At 33.6% G+C, this 17,685-nt stretch overlaps 2 protein-coding genes across 2 annotated transcripts; both read right to left on the bottom strand.

Annotated features, from left to right (window-relative positions):
* Positions 1-425: 425 nt before the first annotated feature.
* LOC105122576 (probable WRKY transcription factor 11) lies at positions 426-2,409 on the bottom strand. The gene is made up of 3 exons (XM_011021788.1): positions 1,646-2,409; positions 1,370-1,495; positions 426-1,259 (listed from the first exon to the last, which is right to left on the bottom strand). The coding sequence occupies exons 1-3, from the start codon at positions 2,242-2,244 to the stop codon at positions 1,079-1,081; spliced, it is 906 nt and encodes a 301-aa protein (XP_011020090.1). The 5' UTR covers positions 2,245-2,409; the 3' UTR covers positions 426-1,078.
* A 4,700-nt stretch (positions 2,410-7,109) lies between these two features.
* LOC105122575 (uncharacterized membrane protein At1g06890-like) lies at positions 7,110-14,007 on the bottom strand. The gene is made up of 7 exons (XM_011021787.1): positions 13,428-14,007; positions 12,675-12,826; positions 12,350-12,555; positions 12,173-12,266; positions 11,297-11,463; positions 11,019-11,189; positions 7,110-7,729 (listed from the first exon to the last, which is right to left on the bottom strand). The coding sequence occupies exons 1-7, from the start codon at positions 13,516-13,518 to the stop codon at positions 7,456-7,458; spliced, it is 1,155 nt and encodes a 384-aa protein (XP_011020089.1). The 5' UTR covers positions 13,519-14,007; the 3' UTR covers positions 7,110-7,455.
* Between the last annotated feature and the right edge of the window lie 3,678 nt (positions 14,008-17,685).

Genomic DNA, 17,685 nt, shown 5'->3' with positions numbered 1-17,685 from the left:
AACTCAATTTTCAGCTGTCACCGACATGACATTAGTGTTTAGAATTTTCGTAATTGATTGATTTTTAAAATATTTTAAAAAATATATATTAAAATAATATTGTTTTATTTTTAAGATTTTATTTTTTGCATCATCAAGCCAAAACGATTTAAAATTAATTTTGTAAAAAAATAAAATATTTTTAAAAAAAAAAACGCCCATCTCTTCTCTCCACACCAAGGGCATCCCCAGCTCTTTAATTAATTAATATATCAAAATACTCGTATCGTTGTTCTTTCTTTCTAAATATTTAAGATTATCTAAAGATTACATTTCAATTAACCACAATGAAATTAAACCCTTTCTTTGACGCATTACAAATATTGATATATGCATGTTGATATTTAAAAATAATTTTTTTAAAAAAAAAAAAAACTATTACGAGATAGTCAACTTTCTTATACTTTTCAATGGTTCCGACTCGTTGATCCATTAATTTATACACACTCGAAACCCCCGAAGACCCACCACTATTCAAAACCCAAGAAAGCTAGGGCATCCAATGAACGAAGAATAATCGTATCCTCTTTTTTCATAAAAAAACAAGGAGCATATGTGATGGGTGTCGTCGACCAGCAGCGCCTCCATAGCTGTCATGGCCCCAATGCCTGTAAGTTCCATTGACCTTCCTCTGACTAAATGACACTTGCAAGATATTCTAAATCCCACCCACGTCTTTTTTTACCTCTTCTCCTTCACTCCAAAGATTTCCATCCAAGAATCCAATCCCATATCTTTAAAAAAGAGCATGAATTAATTAATGATACCGACGAATTTTCATAATGGTTCTTTTCAATTTCTGTTCTACATTAACCTTTTTTGTTTGTTTACACAAGATTTGAAATCCCCAAGCCACTTGCATGTGGCCCCTCATTTCTTCTTTCAATTTTTTTTTTTTTTTTTTTACAGTCTATCAGCCCTTCTCCTTCTCCGACTCTTCTCAAAGACACCGTCACGGCCAGAGAGTCCGGGCCCTTTCGCTACCGTCTAAGACGGATCGTCATTCACCACGTGTCCATCATTGGCTTTTCAGCACTTCTCATGTTGAGTGAAACACGTGTCGCATTGCAGCACTCGCTGTGACGTCTTCCGGTAACGGAGTATGTGAGTGACGGTGCTCCCCCTCGTAAGTCACAATAAGCATGGCCGAGTCATCTACGGCACGCTCCACATGCTTCCTTGCTGGGCATCCTCTAACACTGCTACACTTGTAATACCCTCTACACAAGAAGAAAACGCAAACAATTATTATTTGACGATCATAGACTGGGTCAAAAAAGACATAAACATGATTAACGGCGGATGATTAAGGCATAAAATAAAATAATACCTTGGGTATGGTGAGCCCTTGATTGGCTTTTGACCATATTTTCTCCATGAGTACTCATCTGCTGGTATGTCGGCAATTTTGGAACTCACGGCAGGCACCCTTATTGTCCTCTTAACCCTTGATTTCCTAAAATCACAAAAACAAAATGAAATCAGAATTTTTAGATTCCATCCTTCAAAAATTCCTAATAATATTCTGAGCTTTGTTTGAAAAAACAAATTACTATGTCCTTCCGGTTCGTAATTATCATTTATTCCTTGGGTATATAATCGTTACCTTCTTTTGGAGCAATGACAGCTGCCACCGGAGGAGATCTTTCTGGCGGAGAGGGCATGATCTTGGCATTTCTTGCGGTGGGTCGATGAGAGAGGTGGTTTTCCGGTAGATCGCGCTTGAGTTCCGAAAAGAGAAGAGCCACCTTGTTTCCCATTAGAGACACTCCCATCAGCTGTAACAGAAGACACGAAGGATGAGGTAGTGGTGCCAGAGCTAAGGCTATCCTTTGAATACTGACTACCCAAAGACAGGTCATTCTTCGACTCAGCTTTAGGGGGGCTATTACTGTTAACAAAATCAAGGTTTAGTTTTTGAGGTTCTTGAGGGACAGGTCGGACGGGAACCGGGTAGGAAGAAGGAGAAGAAATTGGTCCGCGTCGAAAACGGGCATGACCGGTCCGGTTCAACATGGAGATGACTTGCTTGAACTTAGCGACGGTGAAGTTTGTGATTTCTCCGCAGTCAAGTTGGTGGCTTTGTCGAGTTCGGTTAGAGAGTGCAAGGATCAAGTGCTCCATGCTCTCAAGCCCAGCTGATGCAGCTTCGTGTATAGCCATCTGATCTTCCATCTTTGAATACCTAACTAGATCCACAGCCATGATGAAAGACGAAGAAGAAGAAGAACAAAACCCAGCACTTGAAGCTAAAGAGAGAGGACGAAGATGAGGGGGTGGTGTCTTGTTTTAGAGGAGGAGAAGATGGGAGATGAGAAGAGGTTTATAAAAGAGAAATGAAGGGATGCAAAGTCAACATGGAAATGTCAATCTAAGGGTGGAGAATGGTTAGACTTTTTGCATGAGAGAGAGGGGGACTTGTAAGAAAAGTCTGAAACGAAAGTGGCAGGTGGTGGGACCTAGCGGTGTAATAAAAAGAAAAGAAAGGTTAGGGGGAAATCGAGTGGTTTGATGGTGGTTGTCACGGTGGTGGAGGTAGCTTTTGATTTTTCCTAGACTGGGGGATAGTCAATGGTCATAGTGGGTGACAGACTATCCATGCACATGAGATAACACACACTTATTATTTTTTAATAATAAAAAAATAAATTTATTTAAACTTCAGTGCAAACACAGCCCAGACACTAGAAAACTGATCTAGAGACAGTAATATTTTATTTATTTTTAAAATTGGGTTGACAGATATTTGAGTTTTGGTGATGGCTAAAACATCTTTGAAGGCAAGCTGATGGAGTAGTGCTTATTAATTCATCTAATTTACAAATGAGAAATTATAAAGTCTCCTGGCTAGCTTGGACTTTTAATTATGGGTTTTAACAAGGTGAGTACTGGCTAGAACATCGTTGAAATCAATGTATATTAAATTATTTATATTCTTATAATTATAATGATCGCTAATTGCTTGTTTGGATTTTAAATTATAGTATAATTTTTTTACCCGTTAAATTTCGAGTAGTTTTGCCCCCTCTATTCATCCAATGTGTGACTTCATTTAATTTAATAAACTTATATTTTTTTAAAAAAAGAAAATTACCAGTTAATTTAACCGAGGTTATGTTTTTATTGTTATAAATTTCTTAAATATTTATAGCTTTAAATTATTTTTATATCCTAAAATTGAATTAAATTTTAAAAAATAAAAAAATTATTTTCATACATTTTAAAACTAAAAAAGCTCTCAAAAACAAAAATCCTTCAATTGTACTTGAAAAGAGAGGCACTATAGCATAAAAGTTTGTAATAAAAGTCAAAGAGCTACTGCTAATAATGCGTGGAAAAAGATGAACTATGTGATGATTTATGTTATGGTCAAAGACGTGCCTTTACCTTGCAACGAGGAATTTGATACTTTCTTGTCTGGATGTCAGCCTATCAGTTGAGAAGTTTCCTATGAACATTTGTTTTCTCTTTGTGCACATACTCATGTACGCGTTACAATCCAAACACTTTGTTTTCAGTTGTTGGATCTAACTACATATTTCAATACCAAACAATTTCTTTAATTAATATCTAAGCAGACAACGTTGTTTTTTTATTTTTTATCTCTCCCATTTATTTTTTATTTATCTCCCTCGTTTATTATAAATACTCGGTAATTATAGCTCGTGTGTGTTAATGGAGCTTTTAAATATAAACTTGTTGTTTAATTTGATTATTATTATTATTATGAAATAAATATTTTTTAACATATATGAAAATAAATGGATTGGATGTGATTTTTCCTTAATTGGAGAACCAACTTGTTGACTTTTTAAACTACAAAGACTAAATTATAATTCACTCCTTGATCAAGCAAGCAAACGGGGTATTAAGGTAAAGAGACAAAGACAAGTCCATGGACACCGAGCAAGCAAAGGGGGTAATAAGGCAAAGAGAGGATACTTTAGTGGTGGAGGGTGTCGGGGGAAGCCTAATTAATCCATGGAGGTTTTTGTTTGACTTTTTGTTTTTAATTAAAAAAAGAAGGGAGAAAATGAAAAGTAAAACTGTTGACCCACAATTCAGATTTTCAACTTGGGATAGCAGGTGGAATTTCCAGCCGTTGGATGGGTTTTTGTTAGATCCAACGAATGAAACTCTGCAATGGTTCAAGCAATAATGATTTCTGTTTAGGTCAGCGCTTGAAGGTTGAGTAATTTATTAGCAACACACGTGGCGAAGAGTTTCAACGCCTACCAGACCTCGCTGGAGATTGCGTCAATTTCTGCCATCCCCAACGTTTCAATATTCAAATGGCAAGGCAAGGCTCCTTAGGGCATGTATCGGGGCCCAAGGGACCAAACTCTGTAGCGTACAAAATTGACATGAACCAACCCTACAAGATTTTAGGGTTTGTTTTTAACAAAATTGTGGATAGGAGGAGCCTGGTGGCTCATGTTTTTTTTTTTATTCTGTGCTCAAAATGGAATGCCATGGCACTCAGGGAAGCTCTCCCACCGCATCCCATTTTTGTTGAATGTGATGCAGCGGCAGTTTTGTTTGCAATCAAGGATCCAAATCACAAAACTAGCTGATTGGGACTTCCCTCCCATTGTTGCAGATAACATTTCTTTGCTATCCTCTATGCCTAATGCCTGGATACCATACTACTCTTGTTAGCCAGGCCAATTGTTTTTGTTGAGAAAGGTAAAATTGTGATTTTATATTTAAATCTTTAGTAAAAATGAAAATAGAGATACTATAAATATAGCTATAATAATTCCTCTACCATCCTAGTTTCTTTTAATTAATACGTGGTAATGAAAGAAGCAACTATGGGGGTGGGAATTGTAAGAAAAGTGGATGAGAAACAGCTCACTAACTTAATTTAAATTTGTATAAGATCACTCGCATCCATATGAGAAAAGGATTTGATTCTCGAAGAAATGCTCAACTTGCAATGCGCCTTTCGTGCCACAACTAAATTTTTATTTTTTAAACAAATCCTTATTTAGTATTCGCTACTTGTGAAGAATGTTGGATCAGAGGTTGCGCCCACGTATTTTGTTTGATTATTATTATTACATCATGAATTATAAAATATACTAAAATGCTCGTTTCTGCTAAGATAACAGGGTGGCTAACTTGGTGCTGTCTTCTCTTCCATACAGTGTTTTCCAGATTTAAATCAGCACTCTTCTTAGTAATGAATTTGCTGCCTTGCATCATGGTAATTAATTCCCGCAGCTTGTGCTATTTATGAGATTGATAGATTTTCTCTAGTGGGAAACCATTCTAGATGGGTGAAGCTTGGAAAATATTGGTATCACATTCGACGTGCTCTGCTGTTTCTAATTCCTTGCATCCATGCCTCAGTTAACGAAGAACATTGTTGCCACTGCCTCGTGAGCATTCCTTTACCTTGTCCTGATCAGGCCGGAGTCGGTGTTTGTTTTGGACCTCAACAGGCAGCAATACTGCTAGATAACGGAAGGTGAGAGGTTGAGGTTAACGCCACTCTGCTATGCATTTGGAACTATTCTTGTATTTCTGCTCGAGCCTATGTTTTGTTACTTCAGGGCAAAGCTTTAAGCTCCCAGGGGATTGTGTTCATAATAATGAAAAAGACACAGGTCTACAATTAAGTTACAGCACCACATCTCCATTTTCGGGAACTTTTTAGCATTCGGGGCTCGGAGAAGGTACGTTGATGGGAATCGCGGGCGGCGTAGAGAGAGCTTCTCATAGAAAGAACTGAAAAAATCCATCATTGAATTTGGAGAACATTTGTTACAATATGAATTTTCAATCTTCAGATCAACAGTTTTGTTTCTACACAATTCAGTTCTTCCATTTTTGCCTCGCCAGTGGCTATTTGTTTTTTCTCCAGGCTGGACTGGTCTACCAAGATGCCTTCTAGCCCCTGTCCTCTATGGCTTTGTGCCATTCGTAATCTTGGACTTGATCCATTTTTGTACTGGAATTCTTTATGCGGTGGGGAAAAAAGTGCCTTCGCATGTAAGGCTGAAAGCAAACCCTTTTTCTTAGTTAAAAAACAACTACGGGAAGATTCATGAGATTTGTACGCCTAAAAACCTCGTTGGTAAGTGGGCTATGAGGATTTGTAAGGTTTTTCTTGCAGTTGATGATATCTAAGTTAGATAAATTAATATTAATATTTTATTAAAAATCACATTAATTTCATAATTATTATTCTTAAGCAAGACTTTTAATACAAAAATAACTATTTTATAATATAAATTAGTCATTATAAAACACATCCAACTAACAAAATTGGGTGTTAATTTTTTAAATATAAGTATTATTATTAAAAAAAAAATGCTTTTAGTGTCAACATAGTTCTTTTATAATACAAATTACTCGTTATAGAATACATCCAGTTAGCAAAATTGGTTGTTCAATTTTATTTTATTTAAATTTAAGCATCATTCTTAAACAAAACTTGTAATGTGAAAACAATTCTTTTATAAAATTAATCGCTATAAAAAAATATCCAATTAATAAAATTGGGTGTTCAAATATAAAAGTAATAAAAAAATAAAGTAACACACAAATTAATCATCTAGTATAATAGAAAAATAGAAGCAAAAATCCTTTTAGACTGAAAACTGTATAATCTATAAATAGTGTTCGGTTATCGTCACATGACAAAAAACAACAAAAGATTTCAGTTGTTTCTTCATTGCCTAGTTTTTCTGTCTATTCCACTGTTATTAAGAAATCATCCATGAAGAAAGATCATGCATGCCTAGTAAGGAGGAACACCGTCTAAAAGGGATTTCAATTTTCATACTTGAACGTCATGTTTGATCGACATCTTTATAATTCTTTCATCTTTCTAGGAACTGAGTTGCCTTCAGCTGTACATCAATTGGTATGCTGTCAAGCCCAGCATGCAGAAATCAAGTCAAAGGAAACTCGTAAATGAGAAAATGCAAGACCCAGAACATTCAGGTTAGTCAACCTTAGCTAGAAAACCCACATTCAATAGCATCAGTTAGGGTCCCGTCTTCACATGAAGATAGGTTGATGCATGGAAAGAAATACCTTCCTCTGTGAAGGGTTTTGACTTTATGCAAGAAGAGCTACCACGGAAATAAGAACCAGTAAACGGCTGGTACAGGTAAAAAGAATCAAAAACAAACTACAATAATCAAATCAAGATATTTGTGTAATTAACCAAACAACTTGCCTATATATACAATGTTGGTCCATTCTTAAGAGCAGCATCAGCACACAAAGCCCTTAGGATGGGTTACTTCAAATTTATGGTCAGCTGACTACTCTAGAAGTCCTCTAAAAATTTAAACAGAGAGCACCTTGATTTGAAACAAATTATAGATGAAGCAACACCTAAGTGAAAGAAAAAAACCTGTTGTTGCGTGTTAGCCAATAAGCCATCTTCACCGAGATGAGTTACACAGATTCTCCACCATAGCCATCATGGCCATCTCCATTTTCTTTACTCAATCTGGATTGTGTGGAAGATTTGCTGGGAGACGATTTTCCTGTTTGTGGCTTTGGATTGTGTATATTGAGGTATGTGTAACCAGTCATGCCAGCAATAGCCATAAATGCACCAGATATACTGGTCATTCCTGGATTGGAGCCAAAGATGCAGAAGTTTCCAAGAAGCACAACACATGTTTTGAATTGACCAAGAACAACATGTGAAATAGCAGACGTCGCCCTGAAAATTAAATGAGATGAAATGAATGAGAACCAAACATCCAACTCGAAATCCAACAGGTAGATATGTCCAGTTTATTTATCATAACTTCCTCTTTAAGATTTAGCAAGTAAAATAATATTAACTTAAAGACATAGCTGCGGACTTCCATTCTTCAAGTTAGTTCGCATGGTGACATCTTATACATACAAGGATACAGCAAGACAGAGCACACAACAATATGAACATATAGCAATCAGCAGCCTGATTGTTATTTAGGCATGCAGCATTGAGGTTGAAAACTGGAGAGGTGGCATTGTATAGGGTGGTTTTGAGGAACAATCATTAAGATTGTTTTAAAGGAAAAGACAGTCTTGTTTTTCTCTCCTCCTAAAACAATTGGACTTATAACACTACCCTCTCATTTACTTGCATCTTACAGTTAGGACCCTTTACATTGTTTACTACTCTCTTGATTGAATCCAGTTCAATATCAACCTTGCACTAAATTTTTAAGCAGGTACCAGTTATTTTTAAGACTGCGCTTATTTGACACCCTTAACGATTTCCTAGCAAAAATTGCTCTTGTAACAATTTACCTCCTGTTTGTAACCTCATAACTAACAAACACTCTGGCTATAGAATCTATAAAATGTAAATTAATCAATACAAATACAAGCAGAACTGAAAACATATTTGCTCTCAGCATAAAGACAACACACAGTGAAGGGATATCTTGTTTTCCTGGTTATAGTCAAGCAGTAGATTTCCGGTCAGAATTCAGTAGTCATAAACTGGTTTTGGAGAAGACGGCTCTTTGAAATCCAAGGTCAATGAGAGTAAAAACATAATTTTAGCCTGAAATCCTACTAATAGAAGCATCTGGTCCAAGAATTCCACAGATGTAACAAGCTTTAAATTTTTTTTATTATGAATTATCCAATGCTGCAAAGGGGTGGATTTGAAATTTTGTTAGCTTATATTAGTGCAGATTTCATAGAATGTCTGTGTTTTGAAATTTACCTCACCTTTTCTTCCAATTAAATCAATGTTGCTCCTATGCCTATCAGTTTCACATCTATATGATCACATGGTACTTGTCTCTTCAAGAAGATTTAAGAAAAAGATTCTAATGCCAAAGTGATAAAATTTAGCCCCTGTTAACTCTTTTGCATTTTAACAAACACAAAACACATTAAGCATTCTGCAACTACCAACAATGATGTCAAACTTATAATACCATTCCAAGATCAATGACCTCCCAACCCAACTGTGTAATCATAATCAATGAGCCAACGCAATTAAGGGCCTGCTAAAAAAATTTTGTTATATGCTCTCATTGTAACAATGGGGCATAATTTCAGACACCAAGCCTCACAACTCGAGTAGATTTAGAACACAGCTTAACCAAATGGTCCAGCACCCTTTTACAAACTAGCAAGAGGTTTAGAACTGGCTAGATGGATCATTTTCCTGTATGCAATTATGTCATGGACCAAGCGTCATGTCATATTGTTTTTGGTTTACCTCTTCCCTTCTTCACTCCTATTATCTGAATGCAAGAACACTTGATCACCTGATTATCCATTGGTATAAATTGTAAGTGGCCAAAGAATTTTAGATACCCTTCCTTTAGTTTACCTACAATAGGCACCACTCTACCTTCTCATGCATGTATTCATTAATTATGCAATCATTTATTGTATTTCAAGGCATGTACTAACGTTCTCATCTTGGCTATGGTAATTTTTTATGTTTTTTATCAAGATACTGTTTCCTGACCAACCAAAATTGCTACATAAAGCAAACACTCTCAATTTTTTTAAAAAAAAATTCACCTCAAGGTATACTTGACAGCTTTAATGGCACAAACCATTCCTCGCAACAAGAAACCATTCTCTAGTAACCAATAGATAATTGTACTACCCAAATCAAAATTGCCATCTTATATGTAAAACTTGTCCTAATCACTTACCCACCTTTAGAGCATCATGGGCAAGTCTGGTTCGCATTCAAGCCCATGATTGCACAACCACGAACAGATTATGCTTTACATTTGCCCAGATCTCGAGGCCAACAACAGGCTCTGAGAACATTCAAGAGCTAATCTCATTTTGCATTCCTTGTTTAACTGCAATTTCTCAAATCTTCAAAACAGATTCCATTTTGTCCATTCTCAATATTTATGGCACTCAAATAACCCAACAAGAACAATTTCTAGCATCGTCCTCTTGGCCCTTTCAGCAATATCTTTATCTGAAATGTCAGAAAATGGAAACTGCAAAGCATTCTCTTAAATTGGAGTCACAGCTTCCTCCAGGGTTTTTCTAGAATCTTCTACACCTTTTCTCCTCCACATCCCCCCCCCCTCCCCGGGTTTTCCCCATCCCATTTTTGTCCTTCATGTATCCACCAAAACATGATACTCCTTATTTTATCTGCCTTTCATCACAAGAAAATATGGAATCCTTGCTCATGAAAGAACTTAATTATGTGTTCTTAGGCCTGATGTATCAGTAGATTTACAGTTATCAACAGATTTGATGTCTAAGCCTCAGAAAATAATCTTATACCAATTAGCAAAGCATTTCAAGAACATTTTGGACAGATTAAAGTAAGAAACATCCTTATTCTTTGATTTTGTAGCAACAGTGCAATTATTATAGTTTTTCATATTTAATTACGTTCAAGTTTTTATTATTATTCTTGCTTACTATAGAAAATTCACCAAAACCTAGTCTAAACAGTAATCAGGAAATGCACAAAACCAAGTCATGTTTTTGTCAGAATTAAAACCAAGTCAGGCTACATCTGTCATTCATTATGAAAAATGGTAAAAAGTGACCACAGAAATGGAAATAATGTCAGTAAGAAACCAAACAGATATGTTTGTGTTTGCAAAAAGGCAATAAAATGAATAAACTGGGGAAGAAAAAAAGGTAGATATTAACAGCAAGTTCAATTACAATAAACCTCCTAGGAGAATAAAAACTTTTCAGCAATTTTTTGAGAATTCCCCAATTATACCAAGGTTGCAACTTCGGTTCTCAAATTGAGGACAAAGGACAGTACTGGATAAATCACTAGATGCCAGTTCTATAAAAATGTTGAGTTTCTTTCCTTCAACAAAGAAAGTGCAAAACCATTAAAATGGGGAATTCTCACCCAAGCAATTGAAACTCAACATCCTACAACTATAAATCATAATTAATGTGCCACAACTGAAGAGGTTGAAAATACTGCATTGGCAACCATGAACAGAACAGGCTGAGGCCTGTGACAGTAAAAAGAATGAAGAGAGCTCGCTTACCCAAGCGCCAAAGCACCAGACCACTGAAGCAAAAAGCCAAGAACAGCAGATGAGAGAATCAGTGCTGTGTTTCTGAAATTCCAATCATAGGAGAAGACACCAGGGGGGTCGAAGAAAGGAATCAAAGTAGCAAGGAAAAACAATGTAATTGGTGTAGTCTTCCACATTAACCTGTTAATTGATTCACAAGTCATGTAAGATGGAAATGCTATTGGGTGGTAAGGAATGAAAAAGAGGGGAGTTACAACGAAAAACTTTAAATAAAGTCTGCTACATACGCCAAGGCTGTCCAGTTCTCCCGCTGTTGCAGAGTGGACCAGAGAATCTTATTGACTGCACTAGGAATTATCCATGCCAATGCTACACAAGCACCAAAGAGGCTGAATTGCAAATCAGTTACTGTAGCCACAGCAACACCAATAGAGACAACTGTAAGTGCAACCACCTGAAAGATTTCATAGAAGAACCCAGGGGATAGTGTCAACTTAAGTTATGTGCAGAAATTAGTCACTCTACACTCATTAATTCCCACCTCATAGAAATGCCATGTACAAGGAAACTTCCAGAATCAACTTACAAAGCCATTTATGGGTACTCATTCAATGCATGATTTTGAAAGTACATTTTAAAGATGATGGTTGACTTTAAACAAAATAAACAAAGAAATTAACACTTGCAATTATATTCCTCCTAGAAGGTGCAAGTTAGTCCTTCAACAGGTAAACTAGAAGTAATGGTACTCATTTTATTGATGGAAAGTATAAGCTCAACATGTACTTGCCATTCAAATCAACTACCAAAGCAGATTTTAGTCTCACAAAGGTAATAATGATACAAGACTACAGCATTTATGAGCAAGTCCACTTCTAAAGCCCAACATATCATGAAAAAAATGTTCATTGATAGACCATTTCTCCAAATAAAGTGGAACTCCAAATGCTATCCATATACGAGTCCATGTTGATACTTTCTGTGCCACTTTCAAAATTATAAAGCACTTCACACATGAATGATCTTTCTCCCACAAGTCAATCAGTTGAAAATGAACAAGAGAAAGATCAATGCCTTCATATTCAGATTGTTTCATCACCATAACAAATGGTAAAGCCTATTTTTGTGCAGAAGTGCTTAAACGGGTATGAGCAAAAACTTACCTTGGAGAAAGAAACTCTCTTTGTAAACCATATAAATTCTGCTAAAACAATCGACGGTGTAACAGCAATCTTAGCCATCTGATAGAAACCAACACTGCAAAAAATCATGAAACATATTAAACATGACACTATAAACAGGACTACACAATTGTGGAAAATGGGAATGCCATATTTGACCTATTGTATTTCAGGCTAACATTAGCTAGGCCAGTAGAGAGGGACATAACAAATCCAAGAGTGAATAAAGATAAACGAGTAGATTTGGACGGAGGAGATCCAGGAAGTACAGAGAAAGCTTTTAAAATGGCCATCAGTGCCCAGCTTAGTAAATAGTGAATAAAACTAAGACATATAGGAAACTGGAAGCCAACTCCTTGAAGCACCTGCCATGAAAAGAGAAAAAAAGTTAAATCAACTCAAAGAAGCTTCTACTTTTAGCAATAAAAAGACGCTGTTTCAATTAGATATAGCAATACACATTTGCAAATGTTAGAATACGAACCCATTTGTTCATGAAAATAATACCAACAGCAACCAAGAAGTTGAATGTAAGTGCAAGGACAGGGCCACATGATCGTTTCTCATGTCTCTTTGTGCTTTCAGAAAAGCGAAATCTGCTAAATAAAGACGACCGCAATTCTTCCAAAGCTCTTCCTGCATTGATGAGCACAAAGATGAAAATGAGGATCAATCGACAAGCAACTGTAACAAAAACCTCCACGGTTTACACGGAAAGCTACTAGCCAATGAGCAAAGCAATCACCTTTTGTGAACAAAATGATAAACTAATTAACCATATCTTGAGCAGACGAGTGGATTTTAAATAAAAAAAAAGAAAAAAAATTCATTAACATTTAAAGTTGACAACAGTGAAAAGCAAATATATAATGAGCAAAATCCCATATTTTGAGCAGCTAGGCAGGCAACTCTACAATCTTTCAGTTGTTTTTCATCCCTTTCGAAAAAAATAATCAAAATCAAAATCAGCCACTAAATTAACAGGGATAAGGAGCTACAACCCATATATATAACAAGAAAAACCAACCACATACTCCAAAAACAGCAATTGCAGCAACTAAATAATAGCAAAATTTACATAAAAAAACTAGAGAAGCCTTGCTAGACTGATTCTAACATAAGCTAAATTGATAAATTGAGTGGCATGAAGCAATGCAAATCAAACAAAGAAGGAAACTTCGAGAAATTTAAAGAAAATAAAGAAATGGGGTCTAAACAAATTCCTTAAAAAGTTTACCTCTTTCACCAGCATCACTGTCTTTCCTCTTGAGTATCTTCCTCACATCTTTCCTTCCTAAGAAATTCAAAATTTCACGGCTATAGAGCATCTTTCTTTCACTGAGCAACTCAATCTCCTGTGTTTTCAGTCCAAACTGCTACCACTTCCTAATTCCAAGCTCACAAAAAACAAGTAACCCGTTTCTAGTTTTTGATAACTACGAAAAAGAAGCACACTTGCGTATGCAAGACAACAGCCAAAAACTGGAATTTAATTTTATATAATAATTAATAGAAAACTGAAATGCGGAAGATACAAAAAAAAAAAAAAAAACAGAGAGAGTGACACGTGGGATACAAAGAGGGCGTTGATAGCGGAAATTAGAAGCTGAAAGAGAGGGAGAGAGGCAGGGAGGGGGAGATTCAAGAAACCAAGGTGGTCTTTTGTTTCTTTCTCTCTCACATTCTTAATCACACCGACCAAGCAGTGAAAAGGTAGTGAGACCAAGAGTGTCTTCCGTGTTTGCCTGTCCGCGTGAAATCTGATTTGCCTTTTCTTTTCTCCTTCTATGTCTTGCCATTTTTCCTTGGGGCCTGTTTATCGCGTCTGAGGGCCTGTTTTGCGACGTCGGCCGTGTTTTTCAAATAATAATAATAATAATTTTTTTATTTTAAATTATTTGAATATATTAATATTAAAAATAAATTTTAAAAAAATAAAAAAATAATAATATATGTCTTAAAAAACACAAATAAAAAACACAAATGCCACCACAAGCATAAAGCAAACTAGTCAAAGTTTCTTGATGGGTCCTCCACGGAATTATGCCTTGCATGCCATCCCACCCATCACGGCAGTTTGCATTGACTGGTTTCCGACTGTTTCCTTAATTGAAAAACTACAAGTGATATAAAATATTATCAACCCTAAACTTTAATCAACTCCTAAATTGTGTGCTCATATTAAAGTTTTTCCAAGTTTGAGTTTGATGCAAGCCATCCCCATAGCATATTAAGAAATTATTTGTTTACTTATGATCTCATATGGGATTGAAATCTTGGATAATAATTGGAAAAATAAATCGATTTACAAGTTAAGTTAAATCCCTAAAAGTATAAGAGAGAAAGGGGGAAAAAAAAGGCCAAGAACCATTACAATATTTAAAATGCATGAGAGGTTTAAGGAGCTTTGGACTCCATATTGATACTAGGAATAATTCCCATCTAGGTAGTTAGATCTTTTTGTCATTGAAAGTCCTTGAGATTTATGTTTTAGAACAAGTTAATTCTTTCATTCGATTTTATTATTAATTTCTTTTAAGGTTAATTCTCGATGTTGTTCAATTGTCAAACTTAGAAACCGAGATTCAACCCATTTTCGCGTGCTGCAATGTCCTTCTTAAGCTCATACCACTTTAAACAAAATAAAAGAAAAAAAGGTACTAATTTTGCACGATGTAAGATCTTGAGGACCAAATTCTGAAAAATAAGGCTTCATCCCAATTCTGAAATACGCGGTCACATTCTTTAATTTTTATATTTTTATATTTTTAAAAGAATTAAAAAATATTTTATTTTTTATTTTAAATTAATATTTTTTTTAGTGTTTTTAGATGATTTTAATAAGTTAATATTAAAAATATTTTTTAAAAAATAAAAAATATTATTTTAATATATTTTAAAATAAAAATTATTTTAAAAAAACCACAATTACACTTAAAAAAATCTATTTCTCCTGGGATTCGAAGAAGACGACATACGTCACATTCTGCGTCTCCAGCACGTGACTTGATAAGTCTCAAGAGTACCATGCACTTGCAAGGCCACATCATCTGTGTCGGACGCTTGACTCTTTTACAACTGTTTTGGTCATGTATTATACACAATAGTCTATGGCCACACATTCTACCGTGGATCCCACTGATTTTTTTTTTCCTTGAAACATTGAAATCTAGCTTTCTCGAGATTCTAACTAAATTATTATTAGAAAATTATATTAATTAATTTTATAAATTTAAATACAATATTAATAGATAGAGAGTAAAAACATAATTTGATTATTAAAAAATTAATATTTATTATTCAACCTATCCTTAAATTTTTTTAAAAATATTATTAAAACAATAAAATAATAGCTCCATCTCGATCCTTAACTAACTCTATTATGAATTTCTAACTAAACTAGTAAAATAATATAATTTATTATTCAACCTATCCTTAACTTTTTAAAAGATAAAAAATCAATTCAGAATCAAAAATCAACTTAAAATTCAATTTCTTCTCTCGATCAAATATGTACTTTTTAAAATATTTTTAAGGTAACAAAATATTTAATTTAAACATTTCTCATCTAATGAAACCATTTGAAATAAAAATTTAATATTTTCGTAAATGGAATCATTGAAACAATGTCTTTCTCTTTTTAGATCAAATTTCAGCGATTGCCTCTCTCTCCTACTATGAGATAAAGATTAAAAAGTAATAAAATTAAAGTTTAATATTGAAATGAATATTTAAAAAATACAAAAGATTTGTCACTTTATAACCAAAAAAAAAATAGATACAAGGGATAAAAATATAGTTCACCAACAAATTCGACCGCGCCACTTATATGTATTGCATTGCACCCCTTTACCTTGTAATTCAACCCTAAAAAAAAAAAAATAGAAGCTCAAATATGTAAAAGAAAAGTTTAAAGAATAAATTGAAAATTTTCAAAAATTATACCCTTATAAAAAACAATAAAATATAAGAGAACAAAGAGTGATGTGGTTACCATAAAAAACCATATCTTTTAGCTTTATGGTGAAATAATAGATAATGTGACCCGTAGATCCTTTATTTTAACGTTTGCAAAGAACTTTGATCATCTCTAGTTATTGAAAGAGCAGGCCTCTTTGTTTTTCGCCTTAAAAAATTATTTCAGGAGAATTCATCCCTAACCCCGCATGCGAACGCCATTCTCTTGAAAATACCTGAAGTACATTATTACCTCCAATGCACGTGGTTCCATTCAATACGACTGTACCTAAGATGACGGTGAGTGATTTGATGTCTTAATACTCCAAAAAACAGCACTACATTTTGTTTTAATTATTTAAAAATAAAAAAAGAAAAAAAATAATTTTTTTAAATACCTTTGAAATGAAAAAAACAGCTTTAAAAATCTTGTTAATAGTATAGTAATGGTTTTTTAATTTTTTTTACTTTAAAATATATTAAAATAATATTTTTTTATTTTTTTTAAATTTATTTTTGATATCAATGTATTAAAACAATTTAAAATTATTAAAAAATAATTTAAAACAAAAAAAATTATATTTCCTATAACCTGTAAAAACAAACAAACAGTCCAGAGATTTCATTCCATTGTTTTTTTTTAATATATTTAGTGGAATAGGATATTTTCTTTTTTCAACCAGACATATTTAAAAATCCCTACAAAAATAATTATTAAAAAATCATAGTTTGATACTAAGATCAACATTCTCATCATGAAACTCCACCAAAATATAAAATGTAATTAACTACATCCTCGAAAGAAAATTGTAGTATCTGGAGTATGTTTGATATTGTAATAGTTTTTGTGGTTGTGATTTAAAAATAATATTTTATAAAGAATAATTTTAGATGAGGTTGGTTTGGTAAAAAATATATTTGGTTAGACTTAAAATTGAATAAAAAGTAATTTAATGTGTTTTATTAAGATTACTTTTCAAATTGAAATTGTAAAATAAATAAAAAAATACATATATTAATATTGATGGTTTTTAATTGAAATATTATAGATTTAACTATTGTTATTACATAATGAAATAAATAATACTTTATATAAAGTATTTTTTAGTATTGTATTAAACTATCTACAATTCCATCGTTTATAAAATCTATCCGATAAGAAATATAGATTTCATAGCTATCTGAGCGTACAATAACATCAAGTAAATATTATCAGAAATAAAATTGAGATTGCTATCAAATTCTATAAATACTATATCATTACGCGATCTTCTTATAATATAATTATATAATACTATTAAATAATATTAAATACTAATTTTTTAAATAAAATATAATATAAAACAATATTTTTAAATATTTTTATATTTTACCATATCAAGCTTGATTTAATGCATTTAGGTTGGATCTATTCTGAGACATTTTTATTGAAATGATGAATAATAAATTAATTTATTTTTCACTATTCAGGTGTAGCAGCGTGAATAATAAATACGGGAAAATGCAACAGAAAAAGAGGGAAAAAAAAGGGTAAGGGA

The sequence above is a fragment of the Populus euphratica genome, unplaced genomic scaffold (assembly GCF_000495115.2).
Source record: "Populus euphratica unplaced genomic scaffold, PopEup_1.0 scaffold20.1, whole genome shotgun sequence".
Lineage (NCBI taxonomy): Eukaryota > Viridiplantae > Streptophyta > Magnoliopsida > Malpighiales > Salicaceae > Populus > Populus euphratica.
This window is presented reverse-complemented; position numbering and strand designations above follow the sequence as displayed.

What these genes read in the sequence shown, in the direction of transcription:
- LOC105122576 (XM_011021788.1), bottom strand. Translation starts at nt 2,244, where the DNA reads ATGGCTGTGGATCTAGTTAGGTATTCAAAGATGGAAGATCAGATGGCT. An exon ending in TGTCATTGCTCCAAAAGAAG is followed by an intron (nt 1,496 to 1,645) that starts GTAACGATTATA and finishes TTGTGATTTTAG; the next exon opens with GAAATCAAGGGTTAAGAGGA. An exon ending in AAGGGCTCACCATACCCAAG is followed by an intron (nt 1,260 to 1,369) that starts GTATTATTTTAT and finishes CTTCTTGTGTAG; the next exon opens with AGGGTATTACAAGTGTAGCA.
- LOC105122575 (XM_011021787.1), bottom strand. Translation starts at nt 13,518, where the DNA reads ATGCTCTATAGCCGTGAAATTTTGAATTTCTTAGGAAGGAAAGATGTG. An exon ending in AGAGAGTTTCTTTCTCCAAG is followed by an intron (nt 11,464 to 12,172) that starts GTAAGTTTTTGC and finishes GAAATCTTTCAG; the next exon opens with GTGGTTGCACTTACAGTTGT. An exon ending in TCTGGTGCTTTGGCGCTTGG is followed by an intron (nt 7,730 to 11,018) that starts GTAAGCGAGCTC and finishes TTTAATTTTCAG; the next exon opens with GGCGACGTCTGCTATTTCAC.